Consider the following 18,406-nt stretch of genomic DNA (forward strand, 5'->3'; position numbering starts at 1 on the left):
CTACAAGGGAAAGTTTGTTAATCTGACAGCGTTTTCTCCATGTCAAACAATTTTACCTTCCTTATTTCAATCAAAAATTCAAGTACCTGCATTAAGGGGGAAAATATGGGTGCCTGTCATTGATCATTTTATTCCGAACATGGCTAGGGAACCAAATCTCTGTGAGTTCAGTATTTATGTGAGTAATGCAGGCCAACATTAATGATCTGATTGTCTCCTATATTCCTAAATAAACTCAGCAGTTATGCACCATTTATTATATCTCGCACGAGTATGATTTACACGAAGATGTTTTGTTCCTTCACTTCCATAGATTTCTTTGTATATTCTGATGCACTCCCGCTTAACGACAAAATCAGTTTCTTTACTCGTTGAAATATACTTGGTATCCGAATAGCAAATATTTTAGGAGATGTAATAAACTGGTTTCTCTAACAGTTCCAGAAGGTGGAGTGAGAAACACGTCCATTCTCCTAACGAACACATGACATTCAATTTCAACAGAGACATACCTTTGGGCTGATAAGACTGGTTGTCTGCCTGGCCTGGGGTCTGTGCAAAATCCTGTGAGAGACGAGAAAAGTATTTTTATACCAATGCAATTTTTATACAAACAGGGAGGCTTTAAAAATGCTGCTGAATTCTGAGGCAATTATTTTTTTAAGATTCCTTTGGAACCCAAATATAAAAGCTGAAGAAACTGATGTTATGTAGTCCAGATTCTCACAAAGTTAAATCAAGTAGTGATGACTTAACATTTGCTAAGTATCACCACCGCCAGGTTGCTGCTGACTGTGGAACCACAGCTTCATTTTATGTCTGATAAACTACACACTTTAGTCAAATTTACTGTCTTAAAATATTGCCAGAAATTTAACATTTTTTTAAAGCACAACTATAAAAGCCCTTAAGTAGTATGCAGCTGAATCTTAAAGTCTGTTAGGTGGAAAATGAAAAATGTACTGGATAATATGTAAATTTTCAGAAATTACCAGCTTGTATTTTTAGTATCATTTTCTAGTGACTATTAACAATCTAACACACAGAGACCTTGCAGAACCATTTTATAAAGCAAAATCCAATGTTCATTTATCCCCTTGAACACTGTTATTTATAGACAAAAAAACATTTAATTCCACTAATTTAACATTCTATCGCAAAGAAGCATTATAAGCGATTTCTGTAGTATTTATAGCATTCGTGTGTTAAAATGTATGTTGAATGTGTGTTAAATCTACATTCAATTACATTTAAATGTGTGTCGAATGTAATAGAGCAGAGTGGATTTAGAAGTACTTTGAGGTCAGTACCAGATGAAAACAAGGGATATATATGATCTTTACATTCTGACATCATTTGTATTTTTATAAATTGTGTCCAAGCAGTTGAAAATATGAGACTAAGTTGCTACAGATGCAAAATTTGCTCTTTGCTCAACTATTACCGTCTTGGCTGAGGCCCCTCCGCTCCTGCCGTAAAAATTGCGCCTCGCCTCCCTGGCCACCCCTCCCCCTTCCCCGCCTTACTTTTCTCCACGCACTTAACACACGCCTGACTGCTACTGCTTTCACGCCTTTGGTTTTTGTTTGACTCCTCCCACCTTACTGAAAGACCTAGGAAGGCAGGACTTTTTATCTGTTTTATTCCTTGCTCTGTTCCCAGTGCCTGGAGCACTCACAAGTTACCTGTTGAATGAAAGAATGAATAATCTGAACATCAGGTAACAGCCTTAACATTCTCTGTAATGTATTTTCTATTCAGTTTAATCCGAAGGCTCTAAGACTATATGAAGAACCTTAAATGTTGGCATGATGATACATCGTATGACTTTTTAAGGTTTTAATTTAACCATAAGACGTTCTTTCTATGAAAATTCATGCCCTACCTGCAGGTCTGAATATCTTTGAAAATTTTTTAAGAAAATGGAAGCCAGGCTTAAGCAAAACAACGAAGCGGAAAATAAAGCATTTCTAAACATAATCGACCTAGTTGTGTTTATAAGTTGATCATTAAAAAGTGTAAACCACTAACTGTTTCTACGCCGAAGAAGGTCTGGGGCACCATCACACCCTTTCAACAGGGGTCTATGAATATGAGCCAGAATAAGGGACGATACAATTGCAGAGCTCTCCTTTCTCTGCTGTTATTTTTATCTTATTGTCTGCTAATCACGTGTGCATCACGGAGCAAGAACTCATTAGTTTTATGGTGCAACACTGGAAAGAAAATGGAAGACTTCCAGCAAATATGATCTACAATTGCAGCTATTAGTAAGTACTAAAGAATAGCCAACTTGATTTTTCTACTGCCAGTTGACGAAGTGAATTTAGATGCTTTGCTATAGCAGTGATTTTGATTCCAGTCTAACAGAATTGAACTGGATCAGAAAAATATCAGGCCACACTTAAAAGTTTTAGATTTTTATAAAAGCAATGACAGGGTTTTTTATCACACACACAGATGGGTGTCTGTAGATATGTAATCCATTCATTGAAACATTTACAAATTAACTGAAGTTTTAACTGATCTTCAGTAATCATTATGTATTCCTTATAGCTAGAGTAAATGCAAGATGAATGTCACGGTTAAAACCTTAAGAAAAATCTGGCAGTCTTTTAAACATTATTTCCTTAGTCAGGGTTTAGCATTTCATTAGCTGAAAAAAATGTCCTTTCCTTGAAATCCTCCAAGCAGAAATTACACAACACTCAACCCCGGTTTTACTACCCTGATATTTTAGAAATCAATTTTCAAGCACAGAAATACGTGAATTTTTTGAAAGGGAATGCGGATGGCAAGAATAAACAGCTGGTTCGCTTTCACTTCTCAAGAGCATTGGGCGCGGCACAGAGCTACCTGGATGAATGTGGCCAGTAGAACGCAGCTCATCTCTTGCTCCAGAATGATCCTGTTCTGACGGTTGTTGTGACAAGCGGCGATGAGCGAAGGGAACAGCACTTTGATGAGCCGAGGATCACTGAAGTATTGGAAGGGCAACTGGCAGAGCTGCTGCAGCACCGTTGGGTGGCGGCCGGACTGCACGACGACCTGAAACGATGACGGACCCCAGGCCAACTGCCAAAAAGCCCCACCTGCCCATTGGCCCCCACCCCACCAGCACGCCAGTGACAACCACGGAGAACACGGTGAAGGCGTGCACGGAGGAGAAATGAAGGACTCCTAGCTCCTTACCTGATCTTCATTTAACTGATCTTGAAAGGAGCAAAAATAAATCTAGTCTCTAACTCAAGGAAAAGGCTCCCGCGTTTCTGCAGCCATTTAAAGGTTATTAGACTCCACGGCAAAAGCACAGCCGCCTTGGCGAGAGGATGCCTGGGAAGTGCACTCACGACACACCCGGCTTCAGCAAAGTCCCCTGCCCCACTCTCCCCACTCTCCCGGAACGTGGGGCGGCCAGAGTCCCATCTCCCGGAACGTGGGGCAGCCAGAGTCCCATCTCCCGGAACGTGGGGCGGCCAGAGTCCCACCTGCAAAGAACGACACCCTCTCCTGTGGCCTGGCCTGTGCACAACCCCCAGCCTTGCGCACAGAACATCCTGGACACAGACAAATCTGTTCCGTATGCAGACAAGTCCGGGAAAGAAAAGGAGATTGTGAGGGGAATGAACAGTTCAGCGCAGGCACCAGAGATCCTTCCTCCGATCCACACTCCTTATCTGTGTTTCTATCAGTGCCACTGAGTCTCAAAGGAGGATTGTTTAGATAAATGGGACCGTTGTCCTGAAGCAGTCTAGGTTTACGGCTGTGTACATTTTAAGAAACGGGGCAGTGCAGTTAATGGGCTTACAGTGGAGCCTTCCCAGTCTGCTCCCGAGGCCCGCACAACAAACTAAGAAATGTCCAAATGAGATCTGTTTCAAGTGACCTGGACTAGACCGTTCGTTCTAATAGGAAAGAGCTGGGTGACCCAGGGCCCACCTCTTGCTGTAGGAGGAAGCTCACAGGAGGATAGGAGCACTGTAAAGTCTACGGTCAGGCCTGTAAATCGTACTTGGAAAGACACGACTTTACAGGTACACACCCTGACAGGACTGCACTCAAATTAAAACCAGAAGGAAGGAATGAAGCAGCGGAGGCAGGAGACACATAAATTATGGGGATTTACAAGTTTTCAAAGGACTTTTAACAATACCTTAAGAACACACCCTCTCCGATGATAATGCAGTTTGGTTTAAGGACAAAGTCAACAAAGTGACAGTTCACATATTTTAGTTCCATAGTTAAAATGACATCAAAACCTTCAGAGAATGTTGACAGGGACTTGTTAATACCTCCAAATCCAGCATGAATTTTAAAGACTTACGGTGTGACAATTCAGCATTGCCACTTAAGACACTGGCTGAGAAAAATATGCCCTATTATCTACTTTATTGATAAAGCATTTGCTTAAATCTTTATTTTAATTATTAGCTTCAAATTTTGTAGCACAGCCCAACAATGCCACTTTATAATTCATAATAATACCATTGTCGAAGTGTCTTTTCTCCCTTGGGACAAGAATTAAGGACAAGTTTTTTGGGGGGGACTCCACTGTTAAAATGCTATCACCAGAACACACATGATTGGAAGGTGCCATGCTGGCCAGTCTGGCTGGCACAGGCATGCTAACGCAAAGGTGACAACTCCCAGTTCTAATAGGAAAGAGCTGGGTGACCCAGGGCCCACCTTGAGAACGGTGAATGAGAACATAAGCGCTCAGCCGGAACACCACCCCCGGCTCCCGGCCTTCACTGGGGTATACCAGAGTCCTCGGGGGGCTGTCGGTCCCCTCCAGAAACGGAGCTGGCTGTCAGATGCCCGTGGAAGAAGTGAGTCGAGAAGCTCCCAGCGCTGTAGGGAGTGACCTGCCAGAGGCCATGACTTTTATGTTCCTGGACTGTAGAAAACACACGGATGCAGGCGGTCTACCTGCAGGACCGCCTGCGACAGAGCGGCAGGTCGCAGAGAAACGGTCCAGCCGTGAGCAGCCGTGAGAGCCGCACTGCCTGCCTTGGCTGGGAGCCAGAGTAGGGCATCTAGCCAGCACGGTCCTTCGAACCACACTTTAGATGTGTGGGGAGACAGGGTCCGGAGGCCCAGGACGGGCCATCCTGTAGCACTGAGACGCAGAAGGTGAGACCACTGCTGGTGATTCCGGCAGGCCTGTGGCCCCGGGGCGGCAGCCTGATGTCGTGAGCCCAGCCGGACTGTCGCCTGGATTAGGTTGAGCACTTTTATTAGGGGCAGGGAAACAAGGCTGGGATACCAACAGCCCGACCCGGACGCCGAAGGCCTTGGATGCCAGGAGAGAGTTGCCAACAGGCTTCTGACAGGTGGGGGGTGAGGGCAGGACTTAGTTCTACCTTATCCGGTCACTCGCTCCCACGTCATAAGGTGGTCAAATGTCCCTTAGACTGCTCGAGCTTTCCAAAGGCAGCAGCAGCTCAATAGAGAGCCATCACGAAACACACAAGTCTTGCCGAATTAAAAGAATGTACGTAATTCAGTGACATCTCTTATAATACGATGTTTCCTCACCATACACCTTCCCAATGGAGCTGTGACCTTTGTTCATAAAGGTGGCCCACTCTGAGCCTGCCAGGCCATCTGTCCCTCCCTTTGGGGTCCACAGCTGGCACCAACCTAAAGGGGCTTCCCACAGAGCCCATCCAGCACTGCACCGAGCCCCGGGCGTCGGTCTGGGACGGGGGCAGGGGGCTGGCACGGCCCGTCACTGGGGAACGGCTGGTCAGACACCATCTCCACCCGCACGCAGAGCAGGGCGCCGAGGAACCCAAAGGGTCGCCGACGACGTTCAGATCAAAAGACGCTGACGCCGAGCCTTCCACTTGCTCTGTGGTGTGCTGAGGGGCCACGGGCTCGCTTTTGCCTCTGCTGCAGTCGCCTGCCGGCCATGTGGCCCCGGGCGAGTCGCCCAAGTGCTCTGGGTCGAAGGTGGAGAACTTCCACTGCCGTGTGACACACACACCCCTCGAGTGGACAGCTCGGTTTGCACCCAGTGAACAAACCTGTGCAGCCGGTGCCGAAATAGAGAGAACAAGACCGCGGTGCTGGCTCTCTAACTGTACCCTGTCACCGAAGACCCGATTCCTGTTCTGAATCTGAGACAAATCATGCAGACACTCCGACTGTAGTACAGCACACGAGAGCGTACTTCGCGGCCATCTCGAGCCCTTTCTGGATCGTTCTCCAGAGAGAGGACGGTGGGAATGAATCCAGGCACTGAGAACGGGTGTCCTGTCCCTGGTGCCCTGGTCCTCACTGCTTTGTTTCTTTCCTGTCACTGGGGTAGGGGACGGAGGACACGGAGAGGGAGAGGCCCAGCCCCGTTCTCTCCGGAAGCACCGACATTCCGGGCAGAGGCGGCCGCAGACGGGGCCGCGCCGGCCTGGGAACGGTGTCCACGGGAAGGAAGGGACGCGGAGCGGGGGGCGGACGTGCTGCTCGTCTACGGCTGCGCGCTCTATCAGGTGAGGGGACCGGGGGGCACCAAGCAAGGCCCGGGAGGGCTCCTGACTCAGCACAGTTGGTTCCTGAGGCTCTAGGGACACCCGGGTCATGCTTTCGCTCTCGGGGACACGAGGCATGGATGACTAATCGCAGACGCCCGAGTCAGCAGAGAGGGGACCCCTTACCTAGGGGAATGGGGCCCGCAGGCTAGGATCAGATCGGGGCACCTGGACACTGCAGGTGGAGGCCTGGCGGCGGCGGCTCAGGCCGCCTTCACGAACTACCGCAGGCTGGTGGCTTCAATGGCCCTCGTTTCTCACGGTCCTGGCGGCTGGGAGTCTGAGCAGCGTGGGTTGTGGAGGTGGCTGTCGTCCCGCCTTGCAGATTGACACGTCACGGCGCCCTCACGCGGCCTTCCCTCTGTGAGCCCACCCTCACGACCTAATGTGACCATGTTACCTCCTAAAAGCCCCATCTCCAGTACAGTTACGTGGAGGTTAAGGGTCAACATGTGAATTTGGGGGGACACAGCTCTGACTCCCCGTCGCCTGGCCAGAGTGATGCTTCATCGGACAGCCAACCTGTACGACCAGGCACATTTCACAGGGACTGGGTCAGCTGTCTCTCCGCGGCCGTGAGCCAGGAATGTGCAGGCCCAGGCTGTGGGGTGTCGGGCGGCCTTGTGCTCTGGGTGTCAGTTAACCAGTCAAAGCCCCGGGGTCCCTTCTATAAAAGGGGCAGATGGCAGCCTTCAGGACCTGGAGGACGGCCCTAGGAAACAGTGGCGGTGACCGCGGTGAAAAGAGCAGTGTTCGTGCCGAGCGTGGCCGCCCGAGTGCTCTTGGGCTGGCTCTGCCCTCCACTCCCTCGCAGGACCCGAACCCCCGCCCCGGCCGGCGGGAGGGTTCCCGCCACCCCGCCCCCAGCCCTCCTCGGGCTGCTCCCTGGGGCAGGGGACTGGGCAGCATCGGCTCGTCTGGCTGGGACTCAGCCCGGGAAGCCACTGCTGCAGCCCCTCCCTGGCGCTGCCTGCACAGGACAGAGCCGGGGTGGCTGCCAGGGCCTTGTGGTGGCGGAGTAGGAAGTGTGCTCTGACAGCTCTGAATAGAACACCCCACATCAGCGCGAGCCCAGAAATGCAGGTAAGTGGAGCCGGCCAGGAGGGGCTCAGCCCGGCCTGTGCGCAAAGGCTGAGAGTCAGCGACAGAGGGCGGCCGGTGCCTGGCCTGGGGGTCACACCACACTTCTGAAGTGCAGGTGCCACTTTCTGACTCAGAGACCTCGATGGTGGGCACATTGTGCTGCCTCAGGCGTCCACAGCCAGTCCCTCCCCAGTGCACAGGCCGACATCCTGCCACCCCCCGTGATGGCGAGGAGGGGGGCCTTTGAGAGGTGACCAGGCCACGAGCACGGAGCCCTGGTGAATGGGGTCAGTGCCCTCGAATGAGAGGCCCTGTGAGCTCCGCAGGCGTGCCTGTGTGGACACAGGGCGAAGCTGACATCTGCGACCCGGCACAGGGCCCTCCCAGACCCGACCCTGCCGGCTCCCTGACATTGGACGTCCAGCCTCCAGGACGTGAGAAACTAACCTGTGGCTTAGAAGCCCCATCTGCGGCTCATAACGGTCACCTGCCCGAGCGCTTGGGGGCGACGCTGGTCTCGCCCAGAGGCAGGCAACCCAGACTTGGCGGACACTGCCGCGTTAAGAGTCTGCGAGACACTCTGCATAGCGGGGCTCGTCACAGGCGGGGACAGCGCTGCAGTCTGTCTGCGTGTCTCCACCTGCACCGTGTGTCTCTGAAGGCCGGGGGCAGACAGGCATGGCCACCCTTCTTTCAGAGAAAATCTGCCACTCACAAAGTACAAGACAACTGTCCCAGGTCCCCCAGCCAGCCGCGGCGGAACTGGGCCTGGAACACTCAGTGACCCGGCTCTCCGACCCAGCTGGGGATGTCAGACACGCGAGGCGCCCGCCCTGCGCACACGGGCTCTGTCGCTGGCTCGAGCGCATTCCTATGACTGGCCGCTGGCCAACTTCTCACACGGCTTTGCCAGCACCGACGAAGACGAGGATGACACACTGCCACCCTAAACAGACGCAGCCAACCGACATACACAGATTAAACCAACACAAAAGGCCTTTCTTCAAAAACCTATATTCTGCTTGGCTAGGTATCAAATCGCCAGTTCTTGGCTTAGTTGCTGGGCTCTGCCAAGGGTTCATCTCAGATGATCCGACATAAGACCTTGAAAGAGGAACGGTGAGTGATGGGGCTAGACTCTCCGGAGTGACCTGTTGGAACCTGCGACTCTGAAATGAGCACCGCCTCGTGACGGTCTCGCAGTCAGATGCCTTTAGGGTTTTAAGTGCCTTCCAATCTGGTTGAACATATCTGAATGAAATGCTGTAACGTGTACTACATGTATCACGTTAATCCTTGGTATGACCAGACTAGTTTTTCCCAACTGTTAGAGAAAAAAAGGAAAGTGGATGTAGGGCACTGAGTAGTCATCGGTCTGGTGCAGAAATGCAACAGGCCTGGGGACAGTTTACAGATATGTCGCCTGCAAACTGACAATGCTGCACTCACTGCCTAGGACCCCGAGAACAGTGGCGAGTCCATGGTGTCACATAAATGGGAACAGCCCACGCCTCCTCAGCCAGCGGCAGAACCAGGGAGCGAGCGAGCAGGAACTCACCCATTCGCAAACATTTCCTGTGCATCTACCCCAGCCAAGTGTGGCACGAGGCACCTGGGACAGGGTGTTGACAAGTCAGAGACATCCCTGCCCTAACCGAGGGCCCAGTCTTTCCACAACGTCCATGTCAGTTACTCCAAGGATTGTTCTGCAAGCTCCGACAGAGTCCGCCGACTCACATTTCAGAAGCAAGTCTAATAAAAGCGGTTTTCTGGCCTGCAGAGGCTGGAACCAGCACATGAGACCGCTGAACGTAGGTCAACCGACAACACGAAGCAGCAACGGCTCACAGAGTGACAGGGTGGGAAATGAAATGATTTGGAGTAGAAATAAGAATTCAAAAAGTCGCCCGGAATCATTTGCCATAAGAGTAAAATTCCTTTCCATTTTCAGTGGGTCTTCAGAGCGCTACCGTTTTGTTATAAAATGTCTTATCACCTTTGCTCACCTTGAAAAATCTGCTCCCCTCCCCGCAAAAAGAAAAATCTGCTCCCACACACGCTAGGCCTCAAGCGACTACTCCAGCGGGTACTCCTTTCAAGAGATCAAAAATGTATACTGCGCTAAGTCTAAGTTTAGGGAGGCAGGAAACTATAGTAGTAAAAAAAGGTCACAAAGAGCTAATGTTAAATAAACACTGTGTTTTAAAGGTAAGTTGGGTCATCTGCAAAATTCACTTATGTGCAAATAGCTCACTCCCTGACCACACCAAAACCACGACACTAAATAAGAAAGCAGAAGGTTCTGTAGCAGTTTCTTGCCTGCCTCCCTGCCTCCCACAGACATAACCGTGGTACCTGCAGGAAAATCTCCAGCTCTCTACGACTCACCTGCTGGTTTTGGTGAGATCTACAAGTGATCCTGAATTTCCCCTTATTTGCAAGAAACTCACTCTATCAAGTGGTTTTAGAAAGCCCTGCACCTTTATTTACTTTCTTTTTTTTCCCCCTCAGAATGCCCTTTGGTGTGTTTCTAGACACTTCCATCACTGTGACCCCAGCCCCGTGCTTGCCGTGGACCAGAAGACAGAACCGGCACATAGCCCCGCCGGCTCCAGATGCAAGAACAATTGTTTAGGCAAAGACCGGCAGCCGGGAACCCCCAGTTTTCAACAGCCTCAAGGCTGTCAGCTCCATGGGGGCAGGAGCCGTGTCCGTTGTATTCACCGCTGTACCCCTGACAAATAACAGGTGCCCAGTAACCGTCTGGGGATAAAAGAATGAGGACTGAGCTCAGGTCCCCAAACCCGACTCCAGGGGATTATACCCACCACATCGAGCCCTGGGCCTACTCACCCCAGGGCTGTCGGTGGCCTCAGATGACATGACTCTGGATCTGCAAGAACAGCGAGCTGACCGGGCACCTGGGCCAGCAGCCTACCGAAGCCAACAGCCTCCTGGCACAATGGCACAGGGAGCAGGGGCAGGGAGGGACAGGGCGGCTTCTTCCAGCAAGCCAGTGAGCTGGGCTGTCCAAGCTGAGGCCACAGGCTCTGTCAGTCAGTGTGGCAGGGTGAGCGGGGCAGCAAGTCAGGCGGAACGGATGCAAACAGTTAAACCTCAGCGAGGCAAATTCTTCATGCCGAAAAATTCTTTTGTTTTTTTCCTTTTCTTGTCAGAGACAAGATACCCTCAACAGAGGAGCAAAAATAGGTGTCTAGACATCTAAATTCATTAAAACAGACAGCGAGGGAGTCTGTAAGTGGTCGGAACAAAGCATATTTTTCTAGCAGGGCAGAAACAAAGTAGTTGCCGCATTCCTCCCTCAGAACAGGTCCTGCCGCAGCCGGGTGGCCGGGCCAGGCCAGCACACGTGGCTCCAGACAAGTCACATCCACCTGAAGCCCAGGCCCGAGCCTGGAGGCCCGGGACCCCCGTGAATCACCGCACGGAAACGGCACGCCGCAAGCACACGCGCCTCGCTCCTCTCACCCGGTGGCAGGGCGCAGAAAGGGCTTTATTTAAATATCACAGGAGAAGAATCTGAAGAGTCTCTCCACACACATCGTCCAGCCCAATTCAGGGCAGAGAAACACAGATTGCGTCGCCTAGCACTGCAGACAGAGTCTCCTGCTCCCGAACCAGCGTCAGCCACCAGACAGGTCTCGAGGCTGAGACGAAATGCAGAGATTCCGGCGGACAGTGCGGGAGGCCGGCCCCTCCGCAGCAGCCTTCCTCCTGGCGGTCTCCCGGCTCCCCGGTCAAGGACCAGCAGAGCATCGAGGGGGAAGGAGAAGGATGCAGCAGGATCACGGGGAGAGGCTGAAGCCAAGAGCCGGAGACTTGGCCTGCACAGACTCTGGGAATCTGGTGATTCTAGAAAAACAAGGACTTTCCTGAAGCAGCGGCGAGGGGCTTTCCTGTGTCCCTCCAGGGAAAATGGGTGACAAGGCCCCCGAATGACTATTCTCTGCTCCCCTCGAGAAAGGGGCTCTGTGCTGGGACCAAAGCAGAGGCTGCAAAGGAGGCTCTGGGGCAGGCCCCGCATCCAACACCGTCCCGCGTGTGCAGGGAGAAGCCGACTGAGAACCAGGGCCCCCCACTAGCCCTGGGCGGGACGGTCCACACAGCGTGGTGGACTTCGAGACAGTCTGAGCACACCGTCCTCTTGCTGGTAACCTTGAGCAATTCACTCCTTGTCCCCTCTCGCAATGAGGGAAGTGGGACTAGACAGATGTTCTCTGAAGGTCTGTGGACACGCAGAGATACAGAACCCTGTGCTCTGAGCACTCACACACGTAAGCGATGTGTGTTGCCTATACCTGTACAGATATCACATTTGAATATGGTGGAAAAACAAAAAAACCAACTCAGAATGTTTGTTTTCTTAAGAAAGAATGGAAAAAGTCATCGCAAAATATGCGATGCCCAAGTTCTTGACTAGTAACTGCTCTTTGTTTCTAATCCAGCTGCTGGGACAATGACGAGCGTCACAGACTGACGGGCTGGGGGGGAGGGCAGGGCGGTGGCAGGACAGCGGTGACGCTTCCGAACACGGACGCTGCAAGCGGGCTTCGGACCCTTCTGGCGAGGAGACCTGTGTCGAGCCTCCCTGGCCTCGGGGACTCCGGCTGCTGCGAGAACAGCAGGGTAAACAGAGGCAGGGCCAGGCCGCTGGACTTCCTGGTCACACCCTGACGGCAGCCAGAGCGCACGACGCGCTCCACGCCGCGTTCACAGGCTCGCCAGCACTAGTCTACGACAACTTTACTTAATCACGAAAATGTAACAGTCGTCCGATCTTTCTGTAGCTCAGTTTACTGCTTTCTCAAGTGAAATAAATGGTCTCTCCGATTTCTCCTGCTTTCATCTCTCTGCTCTAAGTACGGTAGGATAAGGTTCCAATTAAGGCCCATTAAACGCTCACATTGATTCATGTGAGCCGTTTTCCGTTTCTTTCCCGAACACGGGCTAGGAGCCCCCTGAGTGGTCTCTGTTGTGCGTGCTGAGCTCGGGACCTGCCCCCACAGCAGAGCATCCTGTGGTGTGAGGTCTCCCTCCTCCTACTTCGGCGGCCCAGGGAGGTAGGTGGAGATTCTCTTCCCTGCCTCGCTAAGGAGGGTTTGCTGGCGTTACAGCGAGTCGGGATCAGGAAGGACATCCGTCCTCAGGGGGGTGTCTCGCTCACACTGGCCAGTCTCAGCCCTGAGTGTCTACACAGGAATCAGGCCACCCCCGAAAGTTCCAAAAAGTCGGCACTGCGCGCCGGAAAGCTGCCACTGACACACGCTCGACTCCCCGCACCACCGACAGCCACACCGGGAACAGCTCCGTGACCTCCTCTGCGGAGAGCTCTCTGAGCTGAGGACAGCGGATGGAGTTTCCAGACGGTTACTCAATTCATGTTAGGATTTTCTCACTAAGTCATCGAATTACAAAGACCCGGAGAATGACGTCACACAGCTCAGGCACAGCCTAGTTCTGAGAGCCTCACTGCCCAGCTTACTTGCCTGCTCTGATGCCCTCAGAGCCTTCGGGGGCCTCTGGAGCAGTGCAGAGCAGGTGCATGGGGGCAGGACAGGCGGAGGGGACCCTTCCTTTCCACTGGCACAAAGGATTCGATTTCGACTGCTGGAAGCGATGCAGTCTCTCCAAATGAGAAAGTCGGCCGCCAACTAAAATGAATTTGCAAAGGAGCTTATTCCCAATACAGTAACGTGCAGGCAGTCGAGTCATCTGTCATTCGAGCTAATTTAATTATTGGACCACATTTAATTATCCAACATAAAATGTAAATAAAGTGAAGGGCTGACAGCACATACTAATTATGTTCATTATAATAATTAAATGAGAAGAAATTTAGAAAGACTCGTGAAAGTGCCGTATAATACGAGGAAGCTTTTGATTTCGAAAAACGTTTTAATTAGAAACTGCAACCTCATGATAAAGAGACAACTGGTTCCATCGAGCACGGGACATTTTTCTCTTCTGAAATCACCCCTGCCATCCCAGGGCTCAGTGCCTCCAGTTAATAGACTAAATGGGGGCAAATGAAGAGTGCCCGACCTTTATGCAAAGCAGCTACCGAGTAAAACAGCCTTGGGCTGCGGCTGGAGTTCAGGATCTGCTGTCTGATAAAGACACCAGCTGTCTTCGCAGGAGGAGACACCCTCTCCTGCGGACACACAGGCCCTGTAAGGTCACGTGACTTCTGACTAGTGACACAGAAACACTAAATGACTCGAGCATCCTGATTTCTAAACGGCAAGGGGTTACACTCACTTCCGAAAGAACAGAAGTGAGGCGGAAGGGCACTGCCTGGACCAGCCGTGCGGGCCGGGCCTTTCCATCCCCGGCCTAGGATCTCCATCGCAGCGTGAGGGGGCTTGCTGAGATGACTCAGAGCCCTTCCGGGACGAAGGCTCCACAAATACGTGGTCAGAGTTGGGAAGCGATCTCACGACCGCACTTACCACACAGCCCCTCGGCCGACACTCACTTGGCAAATTACTGGATTTAGGAAGTAAAAAGGAAATTTAATGAATCAAGTTTTTACGATGACAATAACCAGCTGTTTAGTTGTAGAGAAGTTCCCAATTCTACTGGGACATGAGCAGCTGTCACCCTAGCAAGCTGGAGGCACGGGCACAGAGCCCGATCATGAGCTGGTGGGCGAGCCCCGTGCAGGTGATACAGATGTGGCTCGCGGTGGCATGGCAGTGTGAGGCAGCTGACAACTCGCCTGTAAGTCTCTGCTCCTGAGTGCCTGCCACTGGGTCCCCACTGTTAATACAGAGGAGCCAAGGTATATCCAAGCTTTTAAGGGTGAGCTGTCATGGAGTGGCAGGCAGGTCATGACGCCACCTGGTGCTCACAGAATCTGCAGTAGCACAAGGAGGATATGAAAGCCACAGGATGGCTTGGAGTCCTCACGAAACCAGAATGCTCTGTCTGTGGTTCTAATCTCAGCATTTAAATGGCACAGACTCACAGGGGACAGCATCTGGTATAATCCACTTTTCTTCAAACATTTTTATTGTGATAAAACATACAAACTTATAACTTACCATTCCAGCCACTCCTAAGTCTACCATCAGGGGCATTACACACACTCACAATACCGGGCGAGCACCAGCACTGCCCATTCCCAGAACCGATCTGCCTCCCTGCAGACTCACAAAGCTCAGGCCCCTGAGGGGACATGATTTCTCTAAGATCACACAGCGAGTGACAGAACTGGGGTCAGAGTCCAGGCCTTCCTTTTGCTAGATGAGAACACACTCATTACACCTTCACGGGATGTTTATGAGCCTCCTGGGTAAGGCACGAGGGTACATCCCAGAAGCTTCCCAGTCGGCACCGGACCACAGAAGTGCGGCTTCTCGGCGTGCTGTCTGGGTACATGGGCATCGTCTTCTGTTCTGGACCCAGCCCTGCCCAGACGCGCCTCCGAGATCGCCACCACGCGTGGCCTGTGACACATCTGATTTTCTTAGCAGAGTGAAATGGAATGAAATGAATACTGAGCTGGGCTTTGCAAGACCTGAGTTCTAATCCCGGTCTACTAGGGTTCTTTTCACCATTTCAGGGGGCTGGCTTCACCTCTCTGAACCCCGATTCCTCGCCTGCCTATGAGGCAGGAACAGTCCCTGTACTTACAGCCTCACCGGAGTGAAGGAGGTCCCAGGGACCACAGACGCCAGAAGCCTATAAACAGCAGGGGTTACTCTCGGTGTGGGACAATTACCGTCATTTGTATCACTTTCTAATTTCTGCCTCAGTCACCTCACCTCCCCAGCTTATCTCCAAACCCCACTGCATCTTCTTCCCCACCTTCTTCCCCGAGGGTCTGTCTCCTCCTCCTGCTGCTTCGCGCGCTCACTGCCCATTTCCTCTGTGCTTTCCTGCCCCTGCTCCCCACGCCCTACTTCGCCATGAGGTCCAAATCGGTTCTCACGTGCCACCTCTAAGTGCCAGTTCTCCCGACCCCATTTCCCATTCACTCTGGGGAGCTCAGAGATGCTCGAGACGTGTGCTTATCTATGGGAGAGGATTAATTTGCGATCCAGTTTCAGCAGAAAAATTATAAAATCCCACACAATTCTGTTTAGTATTTCAGCGAAACAGAGTTGGTTTAAGCAGTTTCACAGTGTCCTTGAACGTGGATGCGCTGAAGGGACTGTGCAAGCGAATGAAGTGAACCTCATCCGAATGGAGCCAGGAGGCCGGGAGGGGAGCCTCGCCCACCACCACCCAGCACCGGTCACGCACGCGGACAGAAGGCGCATCACTCGCAGACCCTGCAGCTCTGGCAAGAACTGCCTGACTTTCCTGCCCCAGCAGGAAGAAGGAAGGTTTTCTCCTCGCCCAGCGACCAAGGCAGCCAGCGAGACGCCATCGCCACCCCAAACTCCCGCTCTCCTCCAACGGCCTGTCGTTGGAAGCCCCCCGCCTCCCACGCCTCCTTCTTTTCCTCTATAAAGCAACGCTCCCCGCCTTTGCCGGAGTGCTCCGTAGTTTTTCTGCTATAGCTCTGAGAGGAGGCCCTTGTGCTCACCCGGAGCTGACCAGGTTTCCTTGGAGAGAAGTCACAGACACAGCCTGAGAGCCTGTGAAGGGCCTCAGGCAGGACAGAAGGTTCAGGCAGGCCAGCCTGCCTCTTCTCACCCCAATACCTTCCTCTCAGTGCGGGGGAACAGCCTCAGGGGCCCTCCGGGCCTCTTACCTGGTTATCGGGGTGGTTGACAGTGAAGTAGCCCACACAGACGATGACCTCGTGAAGCAGGCTTTCACAGGAGACTTGGCTGCAGTGGCCCAGGAGGGAGCTGGCGATGTGCCGGAATGCAAGGGACAAGCCCTCCGCCCCTACAATAGACTGGCACAGACAAGGGGCAGTCAGAACCCCTGGCGCAGGTGAGGCTGGGCCCTGCGTGCTCCGGCCACGGCAGGCGCCGGAGAAGCACGACAGGCGACCAGGGCGCCAGACTGAGCGGCCACCTCCGCTCGGGGACGCTGGTGCTAACAAGGGGCTGTAACACATGCAACGTTTAACCTGAAAAGGGGTGGAAAAGAGAGCATGGCAGACCACATGCCTGCGCCGCACAGGTCAAGACCCCTAGCAGTTATTTCTTCCACCTTTAATAAACGATTTTTCTCACTGTACAATCAGTTTCACCGTAAAACATTTGGGAAAATACCAAAATACTAAAATTCACCTGTAAATCTAACACATAGCTAACTTCCCATTGCTTTTTTTTTTCCTGGAGAAAATATTTCCTCGTACACAGGGATAAAAATACAATTCTAATTATTTACTTATGTTCAAATAGCAAAGAAATACGAGTAAGGACTAGCTGTTATTCAAACGAACAGCTCTGTAAACCCAACGCTCCCGAAAGAACGTAAAAAACACAACCACCATCCCCACCCCCCAAAACAAGCCGACCGTGAAGCCCTCCCGGCTCTGCGGCTTCTGGGGCCCTCAGTGCGGGCGCAGGGCCGTGGGTGGTGGGCGACGCGGGAGGGGCGCCGGGTCTGTCTGTGCGGCTCGCAGCATCTATTTAATAAACATGTCAGACAGACAGAGCGACAGGAGGGCAAAGGGGAGCGGCAGCCCACACTCCCGCGAAGCCCTGCTGCCGGCCTGTGGGAAAAGGCAGCGTTTTAAACTCGCATCTTCATCTGAGGTCTTGGCCGGCTTCAACCAGGTCACACAGGCCGCAGCTTGGACCTTTCAATGCGTTCACGGCGCCTGAAGGCAGGCGACAGTCCTTTCAGCGGAAAGAAAATCGCTGCTAAACTTTAGAGTGTGGCCATCTCGGTTTCGCTGCCCTGAGACAAAATGTTTTTCAAGCCCCAAAGAGACTGCAGGAGGGAGCACTTTGCTCCTTTAAATCAAGTCGTGACACCTTCTCGGCTCAGCCCCTATTTAATTAGTTGCGTCCAGCACGCTGTGACCCAGACCTCTGTCTAACCTTCACTGACAAGAGCGGGTCAGGGGGCACGTAAGTTTGAATATAAAAATTAAACCAATTTTTCAAGGAAACTACATTTCCTCTTTAGCCAGAATTAATTGCCAAGTCAGTACATTGATTTGTTTCCTGAGACCACCTTCAATTGTAAAAACTGTCAAAGCGTACGCGATATACAACACGCTGGATGTCAGGGCCATCTGTGCCAGTATGAATCCAGGGTGAAATCAGACTCTGCTGAGGCGAGAAAATATTTTGACGGCCTTATCAGTATACAGTGAGGTGGAAGCAACTCCAAAAACGTTCTAGGGTAACCTCCAGCTGCGTCCACGCAACGATGAGCACACAGGTTTGGGGCTTTGAGGAAGGCTGGGGGGCACTGGGACCACTCCATCCAGCACTCAGCTTCTGATTCGGCATCTGCGAGCGGCCTGGGTAAGCTGTTCACCTCCAGAGGCTGGGCCGGCCCACATTTCTGGGGCCTGCTGGGTGCCAGCTAGCACAGTGCCCGCATGTAACCAGCCAGGAGGAAGGTCCCTGCAGGCATGCCCCGCTGTGCTCTGATTAAGGGGAAAAGGGAACCTGGGAACAATATCTGGGAGAGAAGGAGAAGAGCATGGGAAACTAAGCAAAATAGAATAAAACAGGAGAGTCAGAGGAGAGACAAAAGAAAGGAGGAAACACAGGAAGCAAAGAAACGAGAGAGGTGTGGAGCTGCGCGGAGGACAGAGAAGCAAGCAGCAGACGTGTGGAACACCGTGCGGAGGCAGCCGAGAGAGGACAGGCCCCTCCGCCTGGGGGCCGGGCACGCTGCGACCCTGGCGC

General features: G+C 52.2%; 1 protein-coding gene across 1 annotated transcript in view; it reads right to left on the reverse strand.

The window, feature by feature from the left end:
- Nucleotides 1–18,406, reverse strand: part of SCAPER (S-phase cyclin A associated protein in the ER) — a 176,281-nt gene that overhangs the window by 2,154 nt on the left and 155,721 nt on the right. The window contains 3 exon segments of the mRNA XM_025050312.1: nucleotides 513–564; nucleotides 2,857–3,048; nucleotides 16,336–16,485. Coding sequence (XP_024906080.1) covers nucleotides 513–564; nucleotides 2,857–3,048; nucleotides 16,336–16,485 — 394 coding nt within the window.

This window comes from Pteropus alecto, unplaced genomic scaffold (genome assembly GCF_000325575.1).
Source record: "Pteropus alecto unplaced genomic scaffold, ASM32557v1 scaffold60, whole genome shotgun sequence".
Taxonomy (NCBI): Eukaryota; Metazoa; Chordata; class Mammalia; order Chiroptera; family Pteropodidae; genus Pteropus; species Pteropus alecto.